We start from the raw sequence: 18,808 nt of genomic DNA on the forward strand, positions 1-18,808 counted from the left end.
CAATTGGCTAGTTTTCAACTGTAGTCCTACCTTATGATACATATTGTTAAAAATAATGTAGTATACATGCTATTAAATCGTAGAAATTCAGCAATGCATGCTAAAGTTGACATACAGACAAGTAAGGTTGGGTACCGAGACTTGGTGCTAATACGGCACCGGTGCCTTAATGACCAGTATCTTATCAGGCAGAATACCAAGGCAGCTTTCAGTGACTCATTTCGGTGCGACTGAATGCCTGCACTGCTTTTTGATGCTCCGAAACAGACGTTCAAGGCATGTAACGCTAGTTAACACTACACTTGGCAGCAGGTAACTTTAGCCTACCGTTAGCTAGCGGATGGATTAAACACAGTTAACATGCTGACAGCTAAATGGTGTAAAGTGAGACTGGATTTCACTGTAGAGGACTCCAACACCGAGATGCTATAATAATAATAATAATAAAATTAATGATAATGTATCCTTTATTAGTCCGACAAGGGTAAATTATAGTCTGCAGCTTCCATTTTCTGAAAAACAACACAGACGGTGCGTTCACTTGAAACTTGCCTCGCCACCCCATACCTCCTTTCCAATCTAGTTTTTTATGTTGTTTAACAGGAATTTACTGTTAAAAAATTAAGTTGGTATAAGTTATTGTTATTACATTTTCAATAAATAATTTAATTTACAACCTTTTTTTTAACCTTTATTCAACCAGGAAGTCCCTTGAGATTGAAATCTCTTTTCCGAGGGAGACCTGGCCAAGACGGCACACCAGTTACAATTTAAATAGAAATACAGCGTAGTCAAAACAAACAAGAACATAGAGGAAAGGCACAGGTCACATGAGGCAGTTACATTTTTGATAATATTACATATGGCCTTAGCTAAAACGTTTAGTGCTCCTTTTTTAAAATATAAATTTTTAAATCTTTTTTAAATTATTGGTTCAGGCACCGTTTAGGCACCTGCACTGTTTTAAACGTATCGTTTTTGCAAACGGTATCAGAAAAAATTTAAACGATATACAACCCAAGTTTCAACTTCAATTTTAATCCTCAAACAGGATGCTATGATTGGCAGATCTCAACACCGCCAAGTCAGATTCCGCTCACATTGTAATATATTGAGCCAGACGACATGCATTAGCCGTTCAAGCCTGCATTATGGTTGTGATCCAGCCAACCTTTGATTTGCCCCGGAGTTATAACTGCATGCAGTAGCCTTTAGGCCCTTTGCATTTGCACTGCAGCTAAAGAGATTTGCCATGCTTAAATGGAATGTTGAAGCTCACACAAGTTTAGATAACATAGCGAGAATAAGAAAGACCTACAGGTTTGGTTTATCAATGTTAAACATGCATACTTGCGTTTGACAACTATAAGACAGCAATGTAATACATATTAATGTTTTTACCCCCGGTAGGGGTGTCAATAAAGACAGGGAAAAGAGACATGTGCTGCGTGCGGCTATAGAATTAGGTTTAAATTAATGAAAAGGTTCTGGGAGTAACAAGCAACACCATGGTTATAGGTGTCACTCATGGCAATGGCAAGACTGGTGACAAAGATTGGATCATTTCATTCTGTCTCTCATATGTAAAACACATAGAGATTCACTCACAGGAAATGTAGCTGTCATTTCCAAACTGACAAAAGGAGTACTGTCAAAGATATAGGCAGAGAGGGGGAATGTAATGCAGACCACATGATGGCTAAATGTGAATACCAAGCTAGGTATACACCACCTCGGAACCTTAAAATTAGATATGTAGTTTTAGGCAGAAATAGCTTTGGATTGGGCTGTTCAGCTACAAAGTGCAAGACGAGCTAATGCCAGACTTGTTTGGTTAGATAATGGGCCATCCCTGTTGATGCCTGCGGTGGAATCCAAGCTATTGATCCTTTTTGACCTCCAACTGATGACAGCTCAGTATGTTTAATACAAAATAGACACTTGTCTTGCACGCACGCATGCACGCACGTACGCATTCACTCACTCTCTTTAAATGACACTAGGCACCTACTTTACATAACGCATCAAACACCATTGTGGAAACAGTCTCTCACCGTCTGCTTCACATGGAAGGAAGAACATGATTAAAACACTACTTGGTAATATAAAACTGTACTTTGTATTTGTTTGTCTTTTCTACTCTCAAAAGGCCCATTCACTATGCACAACATGTAATAAATAACAGTGACACAATATACAATACACCAATAACCACACACAGCAGAGAGAAATGCAATGGGAGATTAGCCAGAGAAAGATAAACCAAGATGAAGAGGAAATAATAATATAACGACGAATCAAAACAGATAAAAAGGCAGCTTAACCAAAAGGGTTCATGTGGAGAAGAAACTAGTTGAAGATTTCTTTCAGTCCTCTAGACAGTAAAATGTAGAGTCAAAATGAAATTATCCAGTGCAATGTTGTGGAATTTTACTACTTGTCAGTTCCACTGCCTGATGGTTTGACCTAGACGTTGACGCACACTTGAATAGGTGTTAATTATATTAGTCAGGGGCTTTTGATTTTCATCTCTCAGACGCAAGGTTAACTAATTCTCTGCCGACCAAGTAGAGACACACAAAGGCACACTCACATACGTTCTGAGCTAGAACGGATCGATCGTAAGCAGTCAGGAGGTTTTGAGACTGCGTCAGAAAGCCTTCTTTATGTTCTGAGCTCCTCTGAAAATTCTCTGGACTATTGGTGTTCTTTCTCTAGTGGAAATGGTTCTAAATTTAGAAACCTGCTTAAACAAAAGTTAAATAAGAAGGACACCAAGTGCAGTGTGTAGATCACAAGTGCTGGAATCTGGATGCCCTAGCTGGAGTAATGTCCTCAGAGAGGAAAGCAAATCAATCCTTAATTATTATTTTGCAGTAAATGTAGAATGTCCCTGAAACACCAGATAATTAATAAATAAATTCTGATCTGATTTAAATGCTGTGTGACAAAGATTCATACAGATAAATGACAAAAAAACTATAATGTTATTAACTGACGATCATGGTGAAGGTATCATCAATGCTTGTGTCACAAAGCAATCTTTCCACTCCTTCTGATTACAAAGAAGGACCACACTTTGATTTTTCTTTCTATCAATTATAATCAGTAACATTAATAGAGCTTCAACTAGTGTGATATCGATCAGTAACGGCATCCTGTGTGGACGGAGATAACCAAAATATAAAGCTATAGAAATGTATTTGTTAAGCTCAAATGGCCATGTTGTTTTCTCCTTACCTGTTTCCTGCAATCTCTGATGCTCAGCACTTTGTGCCCCCCCCTCCAACCCTTCATCTCTTCTCTCTTCAGAGCATAATCTCAACCCTCCTAATGGATATTAACCAAAGAAAGACTGAAGAGTAGAAATGTACACAGATGCACTCAGATCTTTTTTTAATATTTTTTGTGTTTGCTCAAAACAGAGCTGGTGCAATGATGATACCATCTTATCTCACGATGCCATGTGAGTCTATGTATGGTATCAGTGGCACGATTCAATCACAATCTGATGATGCAGTAAGATTGACATATTTGTAGAATGCAACATAAGCAAGCACATGTGGATTGGGTAGCATGATGGCGCAGACAGTGGCAATGTATTTTAGATTAAGCTGCATTGTAGCTCACATATGTCTTTTTCAGCTTTTTGTCATGAACTATACGTTCAAAAAGCTACGAAAAGTTAAGCACTGTAATTATTATGATTTCCACGTTGTTTTTTGTTTTGTCATATGCGCCACATTGACTGCTGCTGTACAAGAACAATGCCGGCATGGATGGGTGGACGTTTAAAGACTGGACTTTCAAGCCAGGAAGCCTGGGAGTTTGCATCCCGGTGGAAAAAAGACTTTCGCCCAGGATATGCGTGTTCATTGAGAGCGTTCTAATCCAAACAACAATCTTTTTCCTCAACTTAACTAGTTGTTTTAGTGCTGCATAACGCTCACTTTGTCTTACCTAAACTTAACCGTAATCTCTGCCGAAACACTCACAACTCGCGGTGCTCTGTACCCGGCTCAGTCACCTGTTTTTGGTTAACTCAACCACCAACTACCGCTTATACAACGGAGCACCATGCGGAGCATCGTAGTCGGCGCCGCAGAGCTCTGTAGCGGCTAAACACATCTACTAAATGCCGCTGATACAACCGAGCTGTGACTGAGGACTGTAGCCGGCGGCAGGAAGCTCTGTAGCGGCTTAAACAGCTAGCAACTGCCGCTCTGCACCATTGAGCTCTGTACCCGATGTCACATGACCCGCCGGCGGTCTCCTTGTTGAAATCACACGTTGTAGTGTGCATACATTTTCATATGATATCATGCAAACTGATTTATGAGAATTTGTTGGTTTATTCATGTGCAGTACCACATTCAACAAGTATCTCACATGTAGCCCTTTTTTGTTTGACAGAGGCTAGGTTAACCTGCACTGAAATAGTATGCTTCTATCAAGACCTTATTTTGTTTGTAATGCTTAAAACTTCTGTCCTGGTTGATTTGGTGTCACTTGTGGTTACGGTGACAGCAGAAAGTATGGTTTAATACTACAGCAAACCACTGGTGTATCTGTTTATAGCGCAACCAAACAAACTTACATTGTTTTAATAAAGAACACAGTCAAAATGATTGCAAGCCCTATCTGATTTCATGCTCCACGTGGTGCAATCCGTTTTACACCGCAGCAGAACACAGTAAAGTTGGTTACCTCGCAGAGGTGTCTGTCTTCTGCAGTTCTTTATCTAAAAACTCAAAGTGGCTTCTTTTTCTTGCTCCATCATTCCCTTGCAAAAATAATGCCAGAATTGACATTGTCATTTTATGTAGAAGTTTTTTTTTGATTAACAATTGAGTCAGTGCAAAAAGCCACGACAAACACAGTGTGGCTGCTTCACAATAAAAGCCATCCTATGTTTCACCAGCTTAACATGTTTAGTGTAACAACAGTAGGAATTAACATTTGCATTAAATTTAACTTTATACAGCTCTACCATGTTGTAAAGAGAGCAAACAGTAAACAGTGATGCCGATATAAATGAGACAACATTGGGTTGGATTACAACCTTGTCTCTTTTTCCTGCAAATCTCTTTTTGTTTTGGAAGGCATCCTAAACGAACACAGGAATGGTGTACTCCGGCACTGCCAACATAGTAATAATAATTTAATATGTTACTAACTGCATCCTAGCTTGACCAGGTAAGGTGCAGGTGGGAGGTTGCTATGCAAATCAGTTGTTATGCTTTGAATTGTAGGAAGCTGCTTGTCTCCCACAGTGAGCTGAACTGTCTGAATGAACAACTTTCCTCTTTAGCTTACATGTTACTTCGTAATGACATTCACAGATTAAGAGGCACTGTCTGCGTTCCCTGTCAACTGGGATGGATTTGACATATTCTATCACAGGTTCTTCTTTCAAGATTTATTTTCCCTGACAGATAATTTCAGCTGTTGAACAAGAGTAAAAAGGCCAAGCAGAATTAAATTGGTTATCTGATTATTCTGCAAGGCAGGGAGGACATTTTTTTTGTTTACTTCACATAAGACAGAGTGATATATTTGGCCATTTCATTTGCACCTGTGGAAAAAAATAAATAAATTAATAATAGTCAGCAGCACTTGTCTGTAATAGTATTAAAGCCACTTGTCAATCTTAACAAGATCTGGGAGATTGTCCCAACCTGTTGCCATGACAACACCACAACATATGAAAAATTGAAAATAAACATTTTAATAAAGCTTTCCTAGAGATTTAGGCAAACATGTTCCCATAAATTTAGGACTTCGCACAAAGAGAGCATAAGATTCCCCATGACCACCAAGATTTAAAAGAAATCCTAACTGGAATACATAGAAGTACTCTATGGCAATTACACCATGTTTTTTTTTTTCCATTCTCTCTAGCTGAGGGCTGCAACACTCTGACAGTTAAATAGGTTTCTTTGGGATGGGAATGCACATCATGGCATCTATGATTAACATAATTTGCAATCATTTGAATGTGGTGCATTTAATGAGGCTAATTCTAATGATCACATTAATATTATTCTATGGCTGCAACCACACCACTATCAAGAATAATTACCATAATACCATACCTATTTGTTTTAAAGATCTATTAAACTAATTAGTCCTTCTACATTGAAACCTTAACATTTTATAATATGTTGTAGTGGTTCAATAGGCACCAACTTGAAGGGTGCCAGTCAGTTATAATGAGGGACGATCAACAAAATGTCCTTGCCAAGATAAACCCAACACAATATAGAAACGTATCATATGTTTAGCGACACCATGTGTTAACAATGCTGCAACGATATCAGCACATCAAAGCAGCAGTGAAGCAAACTGAAAAACAAGCATTTAAACAGCCACACTCCTCATATTTGGCCCAGGCCCAGCGAACCCTACAATTGCTGTGTTCCACGAAAGACGTCGTTATCATTTCAGTTGATTAGACTTTTACGACTGGATGACTGGCTAATCTCCACTTCTATCATCTATCATCTGCACTCATCCTCATAGCAGCGGCTGATGCCTCCTGATTAACTTACACAGAACTACACACACACACACGCTCACACACACGCTCACACTAGCACATACAGACGCAGAAATTCTTGTTGCCAATACTCTTTAAATAAATCATAGAAGTTTCCATTGCTACTGTACAGCAGACAGAAAATGAAAACACACAGGCAGACAGATCATAAATTGACAGTGTAGATACACAGACCTGTAAACCAGTGTGTCATCCCCGGAGCTGTTGTATTGGACCTGGAACATCCTGACTCCAGTTGTAGGAGTCTGACTGCTCCATCTAATGAGGGCAGAGTTTCCTGTCAGTTCCATCAATAAGACCCTACGGTCTGCCCCTCTGGTCTCGTTGTTCGGCAGTGCAACCTTAGAGGAGGTTAGGATGTCAGATGGGGCAGGGTCAGAGGATGGGTCTCGGCTACGGCTTGTGCTGTTGGCCAGATGGGGCATTGCCGTGACAACTAGCTCCACCCTTCCTGTAGATTCACCTGCTGCGTTAGAGGCAATGCAGGTAAAGTTACCTGAATCTTTCAGGGATGTTACATTGATCTCCAGGCTTCCGTTGGGGAAAACCAAAGTTCTGAAACAAATTGAGATATAACATGAAGTGAATTCAGTAAATCTATCAATACATTAACTGACATGTAAAATGTACGTACTGTAAAATGTTCAGGCAGTTGGCATAGTCAGAACTTTATATTAAAATGGGCCAGGACATATTGCTTCACATTGGTTTCAAAGAAGAAAAGATCATGGCACATTCAAATCTGGTTGCAAAATGAGTCACGATTATTCCATTACTTTAAAGTGGAAAGGCAACTCCCCTCTGGTCCACACCTCCCAATTATGTAAGCCCTCTTCTCTGTCATCCACACAAGAAGCCATTGCTAATCACTGTTCTCCTTATCAAGCCATTTAGTCACACCTGTACTTTGCTGCCTGCAGCACCTGATGCTGCTGCCAACTCTGATGACCAGCATTCGGTCTCTGACTCTATCCAGAATCAATGCAATGACTGCCAGACTGAGGGGATGTGTTGCTGATTGTGGGCTTCATCCCCATAAGTATAAGCGTTTAGCCAAATGGTATTTGTCAACAATCCAACCATGCTTCATATACATGAACATTGCCTTTTTTCCATCAAAGTATCTAAAGATGCAAACCGAAATGTCAAATAAAAGTGTGTAAGAAAGGAATAAAAGGGAGGTGGCATTATTTTTCAAAATTTTATAAATCATTTAAAAATGTGTTTATGCAAACTCATAGCTAGAAACCCACATATTTGACAGATATGTCAACCATGTTACCACATTGAAATTGGAGAAAGGTGTGACCTCAACAACTACCTTCCCACTCTAGCCAACTGGGTTGCCAGGTTTAATTTAATATGTGTTCTCAGAGGACAAGTCACCTAAATGAGCACCTTGACTTTAATTTTGGGAAACTGAACAATCCATAGGCCTATAGGGAAAAGTAATTCACTGTAGATTAATCAAGAAAAAATGCCAATACCTGGAGCCATTAGATATAAGTCGCCCTTCTGGGCTGATCCAGTGGACTTCAGGCTCTGGGTCGCCATTTGCCTTGCACTTCAGGCTGGCGGGTTGGCCTTCCATAGCGACCGTATGAGGAGACTTACGGGTCAGAACTGGTGGGTCACAAATAAACTCCTAAAGGGCAAAAAAGAATATGGTCATTACATTATATTATTATAATTATTATTATTTAAATTATTTGAGGTTTTTCTTTGTTTTAATGTTATGCAACTTTTTTCATTAGCTTCCTGTAAGCAAAAAGCTCAAAATGTTACCTCTTCAGGTATTGTCCAGAAGTACTTGGCACTGAGGTCAGGGGGAGAGGCGCATGTCTCGAGGTCATCTTCTCTGGTCAGTCTTCTCAACCACAGAAGTTCACAGTTACAGTGAAGGGGGTTGCCACCAAAACTCAACACCAAGGAGGTGAGGGGGGAACCTTTGGACTTGGCATAAACCGGGATTCTCAGGAACAATGGGTCTGGGGGAATTTTCTTCAGCTTGTTGGATGTCATGTCTAGCCTGTGAAAAGAGTGGTTAGGAAGAAGTTGAGAGAAGGGGGAAAGAGAGAGAGAAATCCATACGTTTTCAATAGATCAACAGTATTTTATTCAGTTGACTAGTAAACCAGCCTGTCCATATACATACATATATGTATATATTTGTACACACATCATCCGCTCATTAGGATTAATGTGGAAACTGAAATGTTGATTGATGTGCACTGTTCCTGTTTTATACATTAATAAAATAAAGAAATCCCGACAAGACAATGCCGGAAAGCAAAACCTCCTATTTCGCAATATTTACATTTTAACACAGTTCTAATAGGGGATAACATTAACGAGGCAACTGTAAACTCCGACGTTTGACTCACAGTCAGAACGTGATGCAGCTGCGGTCGGCTTCGCAACAAAATCTTGATCATAAAGGCCAGAGATCAAAGTAAGAGCTCTACAGATATTGAGCACCATCAAACACTATCTTTTCCTGTAAAATGTCAGATGTAATCTGTAACACCGGTGCTGTGACCAGTTTATTAGCCGGTTAAAAAATGTCGTAACTCTCTCATCCATCCATTTACCTAGCCAGCTTGTGCAGGTTGGTGAATACCCCTTGGGGAACATTTTCTATGAGGTTATGATCCATGTTTAGGGTATTGACGTTGGTTAGGCGCCCGATCGTGTCCCAGGGTGCCTGGGCAAGGTTGTTGTAGCTGAGGTCAAGATCTTCCAGCGTGGACAAGAAGTCATCAAAGGCATGGGGAGATATGGAGTGGAGCTGGTTGTTGGCAAGGATCAGGTGACGAAGGTTTGTTAGTCCTTTGAAATGGTCATCCTGGTCAGTGAAAAAGCAAAAACGCTGTAAAAAGCATCACCGTGTAAAAACCATCACTGTATTGTCATAATAAAGACACTATCCATTTACTGTACTGTTTTGTCATTGTAGCTATATCAATCAATTATGTGGATCTATTGACCACCCAAAGGCCTTCAAGTCTGTTTATCCATCCAATGATCCATCTGCCTACTCATTTACCATCATTTATCCATAGAGCCATCCATCCATCAGTCTCACCTTGATCATAGTTAATCTATTAGAGTCTAGGTGGAGTGCTCTCAATCGCCGTAGGTCATTGAAGGCTGAAGGGAGAATTTGACTGATGGTGTTTCTGGACAGCGTCAGATGTAGTAGGCTGGTCATGTTGGCAAAGTCCTTTCTTCGGACAGCTGAGAGTGAGCAGAATAAACACAAAGAGATGCTCCATCAACGGAGTCCGCAGAATAAACACAAAGAGACAGACTCCATCAACAGAGTCCTAAGTGGCCGGATATATTAAACAGATATGGATTTCCTGAAAACCAGTTTAATACTATATGCACTACATAGATTTTTGAGTACAAATGTTTGATCACAGAAAGATGACTTAGGTTCTGCATTTTTTTTATAAAAATCTTTTTTTTTGGAGATAGATAGGGAGAATAAGTATAAGATAAACATTAAAAAAAAAGTGGTGGTTAATGAAAGGATGTCTGCTTTTCTGCTCCTATGATCACATTTGGTCATATGAAAACCATCGTCTTTTATATTTCAATAGACAAGCACACGCCTAATCAGCCTCTAGAGTAGAATACAGTACGTTAAGAACCTCAATTGACTGCAAAGAGAATCTCCTACACCCCAAAATGAGACACAGAATCTTTAGTTTTGCCGGGGCTAGTGCTAAACTGAAATTAATTTGGACGTGAACAGTGTGACTTAAATAACTAGGGCTGTGTGATATGTCTTCCTGGACCCTGTCATAGCATTCTTTTTTAAGCTTGTGTGTCTTTTGTTTTGGCAAACTATGGGTGGAACATCTTTTTTTTTTAAATTGGGCCTGGGAAGATTAGATAGCGGCCTTGGTAGGAGCTAATGGGAATGCAGATTAAAAAAGAAGGATAAACCAAACTTCCAGTTCTTAAAAATAAGTATGTTTCAAAGTATCCAAGAGGGTGCTTTGATATAAGGAGGATATGAATCATAAATGAGGTTTGCTAGACTGAACGGCAAAACAAAAAAGTTTCAAACTTTTAAAGTTAAAAAGAAATACCAAGACCTATGACAAATATTGCTGATTGTGATGTCTAACAAAAATGAATTCTGTCTTTTCTATACAGTATTTTTCCCGTCAAAACAACTCTTCTACAGCTTCTGCTGCTGATTATTAGAGCATGCAGCGTGTTCCCCCTTGAGGAAAATCAGGTAAGACGATAGTTGATGAGTATAAACAGACTAAACCATGCAAAATGTCTTAATGCCCTGCCTTTGTGGATGTTAAAATGGAATAGAGGACAGACTGGCATGTATGTCACCTGTAATGAAGTTCTCTTGGAGCCGTAGCTCCACGGTACGCCGGTCAATGGCAGCAGGAACAAACAGCAAGCCTGTCTTGGAGCAGAGGATAGCCAGCGAGGGAGAAAGACTCTGGCACATACAACGTTTTGGACACGGCTGTCCCCTGCATGCTGCTGCCAGCAACAGCAAAGAGAACCACAGCCTTTCCATTATCCTCCACTGGGAAAAGGGCAACTGGAAGCAGAAGAAAATGCGCAATGAGTTGAAGTAGATAGAAAAATAGCCTTCCTTAACATAAGGCAACATGCAGGAAGTCACTTGCCTGCAGAGAAACTTGGTCACAAAAAGACAAACTGTTTAAACATATAAGCACAAACAAATATGTAAAGCCCGCTGTTATCATTAAACAAACATAGCTACATCGGTAGCTTGGTAGATTGGCTTGCCTGCTAACCGCAACACACCAAACTTGTTAAACAGTTTTGTAACTGAGGTGACCCACAGCTTGCAGTGCTCTTAAACATATTGACTTCAGCCTCAATACAGGTGCATTGAAAGGTAATCTGAGTTAACTGTCATGTACTGTACGTACATCAAGTTTTAAATGCGCTATGACGCACCACACGTTTACTGCAATGAAAATTGATGAGTATTGAAAGAATCTGTCTGGTCCTGTAGTTCTTTGCACATAGTCTATTTGTCTTTTCATACTAAGTCACATATGAAATAGTTTCTGTCTAGGCCTGCATCTCATGCATGTATTTTAGTGTTTCTTTTTTCCAGACCTAAAATAACAAAACAGACCAAAACCACTAGCAGAATATATGTGTAGGTATGGATACAGTTCGGACAGATATTTATAAATTATGTTTGCCCCTTTGTATCATGTGCACGGGCCAACAGTTTTGTTAGATTTGCAAATGCATCACTTTGACTAAAATAAAAGGTACTCTAGATTGTTAGGCAGCTACTACAGAGTCAAATCATGGATAACATAAGGGAGCATTACTCAACTTTTATTCAACCTGGCATTTTAACCCCTAAAGATTTTTTTTCAAAGTCTTTTCTATTTCCTGTAATGCAAATCCTACGCAAAGGAGAAAGAACAGGTAATCACAGGGATAATGCATTTTGAATTCTTTCACTTGATTTCATTGTTGAACACATTCAATTGTCGAAGTTCATCACCTTGTATGAGTAAGTAGTCTATGACGGTCTGTCTGAAAAAAATGAAGGTGCAACTGAAAAGTGTACACTAATGAATATGACTTCTGATGAACACATTTATAAACACAAATGAATTTCACCTACATACATTTTGTTACACAGATAGAAATGGCGACCTTTTGACATTGTATGGCATCTGCTATAAAACAGTGAGGGACTCAAATGCAATTCAGTTTGATTTATAATATCAACATCATATAACAAGTTATCTCAAGACACTTTACAGATAGAGTTGGTATAGACCACACTATAATTTACAACGATCCAACAATTCTACTAATTCCCCCATGAGCAAGCATTCAGTGTGACAGTGCTTACATTAACAGCTAAGCCATTGAGGATCAAATATTACCTTTCTTGGTTTGAACCAATCAGCTAAATATGGAACCATTTTCACTTTTCACCAAACCAAATCAAACCTTGTGGTGTGATATGTGTGTGTACCAGTTGGCAGCAGTGTATTCGCCTGCCCAGTTCGACTACCAGGCTAATCAATAACATGGAACTTGTATTGGCTGTACGGCTCTGCAAAGTACTACTACTCTAATCTGCTCTTCTTTTAATACTCTGAATATGCCACATGTTTCTCTCTTTATTATATACTGTGTATATATATATATATACATACACACAAATAAACACGGGACGAAAATCTTATGAGCCTGCTAAAAATAGATGTGCTGTAATTTGATACTTCATGTTCTCCATCCTCCCACAATGTGAAACGTAGAGCAGAAACAATCATTAGCTATATCTTACATGCACACAGACACTTCTGTTCTTTTATCAACCTTTCTGTTTTCCTCCCTTTCAACATTTCTCTTTGTCATTCAATATATTTATCCCAATTACTCTTGATTATTTCCCCGTACCATACATCCCCATCTCCATTCCCTTCATTATTAACCTGCTGTTTCCTCATACTGCTTGCGTTTTCTCTCCACTATTTACTTATTTCTTCATACCTATTTCTATACCCATGTGAATACATCATGTCCATTTTAAGCATCATGTTATACAAAAAATGTAAGTCATTTGCAAGCAATTCCCTTGTCATTATTTGTCACTTTTATCCTCCTTCACCTTATATGATATGCCCAAACTGTCCATCATTCTCTGTAATCAATGCTTTTTCTTTCACACGAAGACATGTTTCCTCTCTCTTCTATCATACAGTACTTCCCTCTTTTTGGCATCATCGTCCTAGCTGCCTTAAACCTTTATTTATAAACCACTAGTACAGTGCCCATTCAAAATCTCATTCCTACTCACACCCTTCACAACTCTTGCTTTCATTTTCTCTCCATTTCTCTTCTCATGATCACCTATCTCTCAGGCTTCCACTCTCAATCTTTGTCTTTTCTCAGGCTCCAGGTTCACTTTCTGCTCCCCCCCCATCCATCCCTCACCCTTTCTCACTCACTTTTGCAGGGTTTATTGTATATTTAATGTGGTTATGTTAGCAATAGGTACCAATGGGGATTTTAATTGTACACATCCCTAACTTGGCTTGTCCGCTCAACCTGCTTACATGTGTACAGCGTAAATCTACAGTATAAGTGTAATATTTCAAACATTTCTACACGTCCAGAATGTGTGTTTTTGAGGCAATTCATTTATAGATATATTGTTTTTTTGTGTTGTTCTGTGAGAATGATAGCAATCCCTGATAGCATGATAGCAACCCCTGTGACTAACTCACTGAACCCCTGGGGTTTGATCGAACCCCTGGGGTAACCCCAGGTTAAGAACCACTGAGCTATGGAGAGTTAATAACACAGGAGAAAACAGATCCAAGCTGTTTGCTCTTGTTACCAGTTAGGTTGAGCCATTAGAGTTGTTGGCAATGATTTGAATGGCAATCTAATGCTCCACAAATGCAAACTGGGACATATTTAGTGCCGGGTGTAGCTTGATAGTTTTGTCCCAACCAAATCTGTAAAGATTTAGTTGGGACTGTCTTTACTCTCATACTGCATGATATTCTGAATAATGCACTGCAGAAAAAATATTTCTGAATCACAGTTTAAGCTAGGTCTTGGAAGAGGGACTTGGATGTGATGTGGAGGGAGAGTGAGATTGGGGTTAAGCGGAGAGATGGAAACACTGGGGTGGCTTTGTTGGAAAAAAAACGGGGTATGTAATGCAATATCAAACTATTTCAATATAAAATGTATTGTCATATTCCATATCCTGTAAATTCAAATATATTATTATATTGATATACCTTAAAAAGTAGACTGCCCAGCCCTGTCTTGACTTATCTTGGACTCATTTTGGCAAACACAAGTGGAACATACTGACAAACTTTGTTACAACCCGTAAATCAGCAATACTTTTAATGAAGTTGGTTCCCACATGGGAATTGGCTCACTTCTGACTGAGAAACAGGAAACTTCCTTTTGGGGAAAGGGTGGTGCTGAGAGGGTGGTAATGGTTTTAAAAGAACAGGACTTCATCAGCTTCATCGGCGTAGAATTGCCGTTTATTAAACTACATTAAACCATGCGTCTTTTTGATTTCAATTAAGAAAACAATTAATCACAAGATTTACGAGCGAGTCAGTCTTGACGAAGATTTTATGTTTGCGGGACAGAGGCAAACAGAACAGCACCGTGAAACATGGCTGGTAAATCAGACATTACATTTTCCAACCAAATGCCAGACCCCCACCATGATTATGCTAAATGTGACGTCAATAAAATTGGCATGTTTCTTTAAATAGGGAGTAACAGGTGAAACCCCCACAGCGTCATTTTTCAGTATTTGCACTGAAGAGTACTGCATTGATACGCATTTTTTTGCAAGTGACTGTAAAAGATGCCAGCACATTGGGGATGTCTACAGCTGTAACAAATGTTTATGTTTTTATGTTTTTAAAGTAAGGTACAAACACACACTGACAGTCTCTTTGTTTTGCTTGACAGGAAGATCTCTGCTTTGCATTTGTGAATCAATCAGCTTCTCTCAGGCAGAGTATTTTTCAGTGTGTTTAGGGGCAGATTTTGTAGCAGTCTGAAATGTATGTTGAAAATGTTGTGATTTTAATGTACTCTTCTTAAGAGAATAATAATTAGTTATGGGAAGAAAATGCAAGAGATACACAAAGCACTTCAAACACAGTTATAGGTACCATTGCTTTGAAGGGAATGAAAGCAGTGGCGTAGTTTCAAGTGTTTTTGCTTCAGTAATACTAAAAGGTTCTGTAGAAAGCAGTAGTAATCAACACATACTGCAAAAACACCCAACATGTCCATTTTCTATGGGAAAAAAAAATCTTCTTCCCGGGTCATTTCAACCATGTGAAGATTAGAGACAAAGAACATTTTTCACTATTTCACAGCCAATCAATGGAAACAAAGGGATGTCTGTACTGATGTGTTCACTGTAAATATAGCAGACTGCAAAGCAACCATGGTTACCATATTTGAAGAAGAAGAGATCTTGAGTCTCCTTTTGAATACAGTGAACTTTCTTTTGATCAAGTCTGTGCTCTTAAATCAGAAAGAACAAGACATGATTAGATATCCTAAATCCATCGAAAGCTCCTTTTATTTTATTGCATACATAATGCATTTAGAGGATAATGGAAAACAAAAGACAGCAACAATGTTTACAGTGTTCACATTAAAGCAAGCAGAATGTATCAGTGGTCAGGCAGATTAATAAATTAAAACTTAGAGAACTTAAAATGGGTTTATTACTGCGCCATCTGAAGCAATTAGCAACCAATCACAGATAACGGTACAAGACAGAAGATATGAGTCAGTAGAAAGGTGGAAAAAAAAAGTGAAGAAAGAAGCAGTAACTGAGGAAGAATGATTCGGGGAGTGAAAAGATGATGGAGGAAAATTGATGAGTTTGTGATTGTTTGAAGACATGAAGAAATACTCCAGTTATAGGCTTAGCTTGAACTTATTTAAATTGCTTCATACAGTTTACCTCAATACGTCTAAATTCAATAAAAACATTCAAAAACAACTTCCTCCCGTGAAAAACAGTCTCAGGTCACCCACATGCTCTGCTGGGATTATAGGGCTAATTATTTTAAATGATAACCTGCCTCCGAGGTTTGCTATCTCTGGCTTAACAAAGTAAGGCATGAGTGTAACCTCTGAGCAAGCAAATGTCATTTCCTTTTTTTTGTCCATTGAATGATATTTTTACCTTTTACCTGTCTAGACTCTGAGCTCTCATTTAAATATATTGATTAACTTTGGCATTACTGTTCTCTATCGCTCCAGAAAATGCTTCTCTCTTACTGTTAGAAAGAAACGTGTGCAACAACTTATCTTACCAAATGTATATCAGGTTGCACCCAGCACTAATCTTTTCCCTCTTAATGTTTGTTACAACAGAATCTGTAGATCTGTTCTTAGATGTCCTTTCATAACTCAAAAATGTCTCTACCATCACCCTCAATAAGAAGACATCAGCATTGGTTGCAGTTTATTTATAGATGTAGACGTTTACATTCTGTCCCTGCTGAGCTAAGAAAGCCCCCACAGATTGGAATAATCTACCTGTACACGTTCGATCTATTCTCTCGCCACTCCTTTAAAAATGCCCTCTTTTCCTATTACAGTACCAACTGTACCTGCCCAAAATCCTCTATGATACTATATCACTTCTTCTAATATTATTAAAATCCAGTTTTATTCTTACTCTGCCTCAAACTTGATTGTAACTGACTATGATGTACCGTCATGATGTTGTGTCTAATAATGATTGTACTGTTTTTTGTTAAGGACCCCCTTGAAAACGAGATGCTGCATCTCAAGGGGTTACTCCTAATAAAGACATTTTCAACCTTTATGTGCCTTGTATGTACCACCCAAGTCCTAGCTATATGATGTTCCATCTTTGTGAATTTCAAAAGAATCTAATTTATTGCAATGGACTCTGGTAATACATTTTACTCTGAATGGCAACCTTTGATCTCACAATCAGCAAGGCTTACTTCTACTAAAGTAGACCTTTAATTCTAAAAATTCTATACTGTGTATAAGATCCCAGAGGAGACAATAAAACTTGTGAGCTGTAATATTTTTCTGTAATTTTTTAGACCTATCAGTGTTGTTTTTCTTGTAAACACTACTGGGATGGTACAGGAAAGTGAATGCTTTTAGTTTATATATTACCTGTCTCCACTATCATTCCTTAAAATACGAATTGGAATAAAAACCCTCTGTGATCTTTTCACTCAGTACCAGGTGTGTGTGTGTGTGTGTGTGTGTGTGTGTGTGTTTTCCTGGCCCCATACTTATGCTGTATCCACCCTCCTTTGCCAGAGTACACTGCACCTCACAATGGAGATGGATCACCCTGTCAACCACTACACAGTGTCTTCTGTGTATAATTTACTGTATCTGTGCATGATTATAACAGTGTTGTGCACATGTTCTTACAGACTGTTTATCATATTTGCTTCTTTAAATATGCACCCGCAGCTGTGTTCATGCTGAAACTCACGTGTGCAGATGTGTGAACATTAGGGCTGGCACGGTTTATGAAAAAACATTGGAACCGTTCGGCTGCTGTTTCAATCCTGTCGTCTCTGGGCAGGGCTGCTCAGTGTCCCCCACGACGAACACTCGCACACAAACACACACGGTGGATGCAGGAAAAACCAGAGATGAGACGTAATGGATGAACTAAATTGAGGACAGTTACGCTTGTTATTATAAGTGCAGTAAGTTAAAGTCCAATAAGTACTTTATCAAACCGAATGAATGTGTGTCCCAGCCCAGGCCAGGTTAGGAAATGAACTAACATGTAAAGGTTAACAAGCCACTGACAGACATGTTTAAATTTGATTAATTCAATAAAATATTATTTGTTGTCTGAACTCCACCAGCCAATTTCATATTATACCAACATTTGCAGCACCCTGAGCCTTTTTGGTCAGGTTACTAGGAAATCTCAGCCTAGAGTAATTTTATTCTCCTCAAAACAAGTTTCCTTTTTATTTCAATTTTATGTTTAACGTATTCTGACTTACTCAAAAGACGGAGCTTTAAGAGTTCCTCTCTTTTTCTTTTAAAGGATAACATTTTTGTAAGAGCTACACTGAAGTTGGCAGTTTGATATAAATAATTTATTTCAATTGATATTCTGTAATATTTCAATCATGTGCTAAAAAGAAACATAATTCCTGTAGATGGCAATACACATTTTTTGCCAAAAAAATTAAAAGCTTGTCTTTCCTCAGAGATGGTCCCAATAATGTGATTTAAATCAAGTCAAATTCAGTTTGTGCATGACTACATGATATGAGCTATTTTTTTTATAGTGTATCCTACATTGTGGATAATTAAGCTATATATCACATTTTGAAGTATGTAAAAATATGTGATACGATATGTGATAAAACTGTGATACGAACCAAACCGTGGGTTTTGTGAACCGTGCCACTCCTAGTGAACATGTGCTTCTGTTTTTACCATGTACTCTAGTAGTGTGTGTCTTTAAGGACTTGTTTCTTGCTGTAGTGTCTATGTTTTTGAATGCACATGAGAATAGCTGCATTTATGTCTGTGTGTGCTCCATCTATTTCTGGAGAGTCTACCCTAGCGAGAACACTGGGTTATTAACGACCTCGAAAGCAACATCATCCATCTGCTGCGTACACACACACACACACACACACACACACACACACACACACACACACACAC

The 18,808-nt window shown here is 38.8% G+C and overlaps 1 protein-coding gene and 1 long non-coding RNA gene across 4 annotated transcripts in view; one reads left to right on the plus strand and one right to left on the minus strand.

Annotated features, from left to right (window-relative positions):
- The window catches only part of LOC116682796 (uncharacterized), a 10,118-nt gene extending 5,855 nt beyond the window's left edge, over window positions 1-4,263 (plus strand). Inside the window, exon 3 of the long non-coding RNA XR_004330483.1 lies at window positions 3,881-4,263. This is a non-coding gene — a long non-coding RNA (uncharacterized LOC116682796). The remainder of the gene's footprint in view (window positions 1-3,880) is intronic.
- Window positions 1-18,808, minus strand: part of zgc:172282 (leucine-rich repeat and fibronectin type III domain-containing protein 1-like protein) — a 170,793-nt gene that overhangs the window by 71,414 nt on the left and 80,571 nt on the right. For all 3 annotated transcript variants that reach the window (XM_032509784.1, XM_032509785.1, XM_032509780.1), the window contains exons 3-8: window positions 10,922-11,138; window positions 9,645-9,796; window positions 9,151-9,404; window positions 8,345-8,588; window positions 8,047-8,204; window positions 6,734-7,114 (exon numbers count right to left, since the gene is read on the minus strand). In XM_032509784.1, coding sequence (XP_032365675.1) covers window positions 6,734-7,114; window positions 8,047-8,204; window positions 8,345-8,588; window positions 9,151-9,404; window positions 9,645-9,796; window positions 10,922-11,114 — 1,382 coding nt within the window. In that variant the 5' untranslated portion in view covers window positions 11,115-11,138. The remainder of the gene's footprint in view (window positions 1-6,733; window positions 7,115-8,046; window positions 8,205-8,344; window positions 8,589-9,150; window positions 9,405-9,644; window positions 9,797-10,921; window positions 11,139-18,808) is intronic.

The sequence above is a fragment of the Etheostoma spectabile genome, chromosome 3 (genome assembly GCF_008692095.1).
Source record: "Etheostoma spectabile isolate EspeVRDwgs_2016 chromosome 3, UIUC_Espe_1.0, whole genome shotgun sequence".
In the NCBI taxonomy this organism is placed as follows: Eukaryota; Metazoa; Chordata; class Actinopteri; order Perciformes; family Percidae; genus Etheostoma; species Etheostoma spectabile.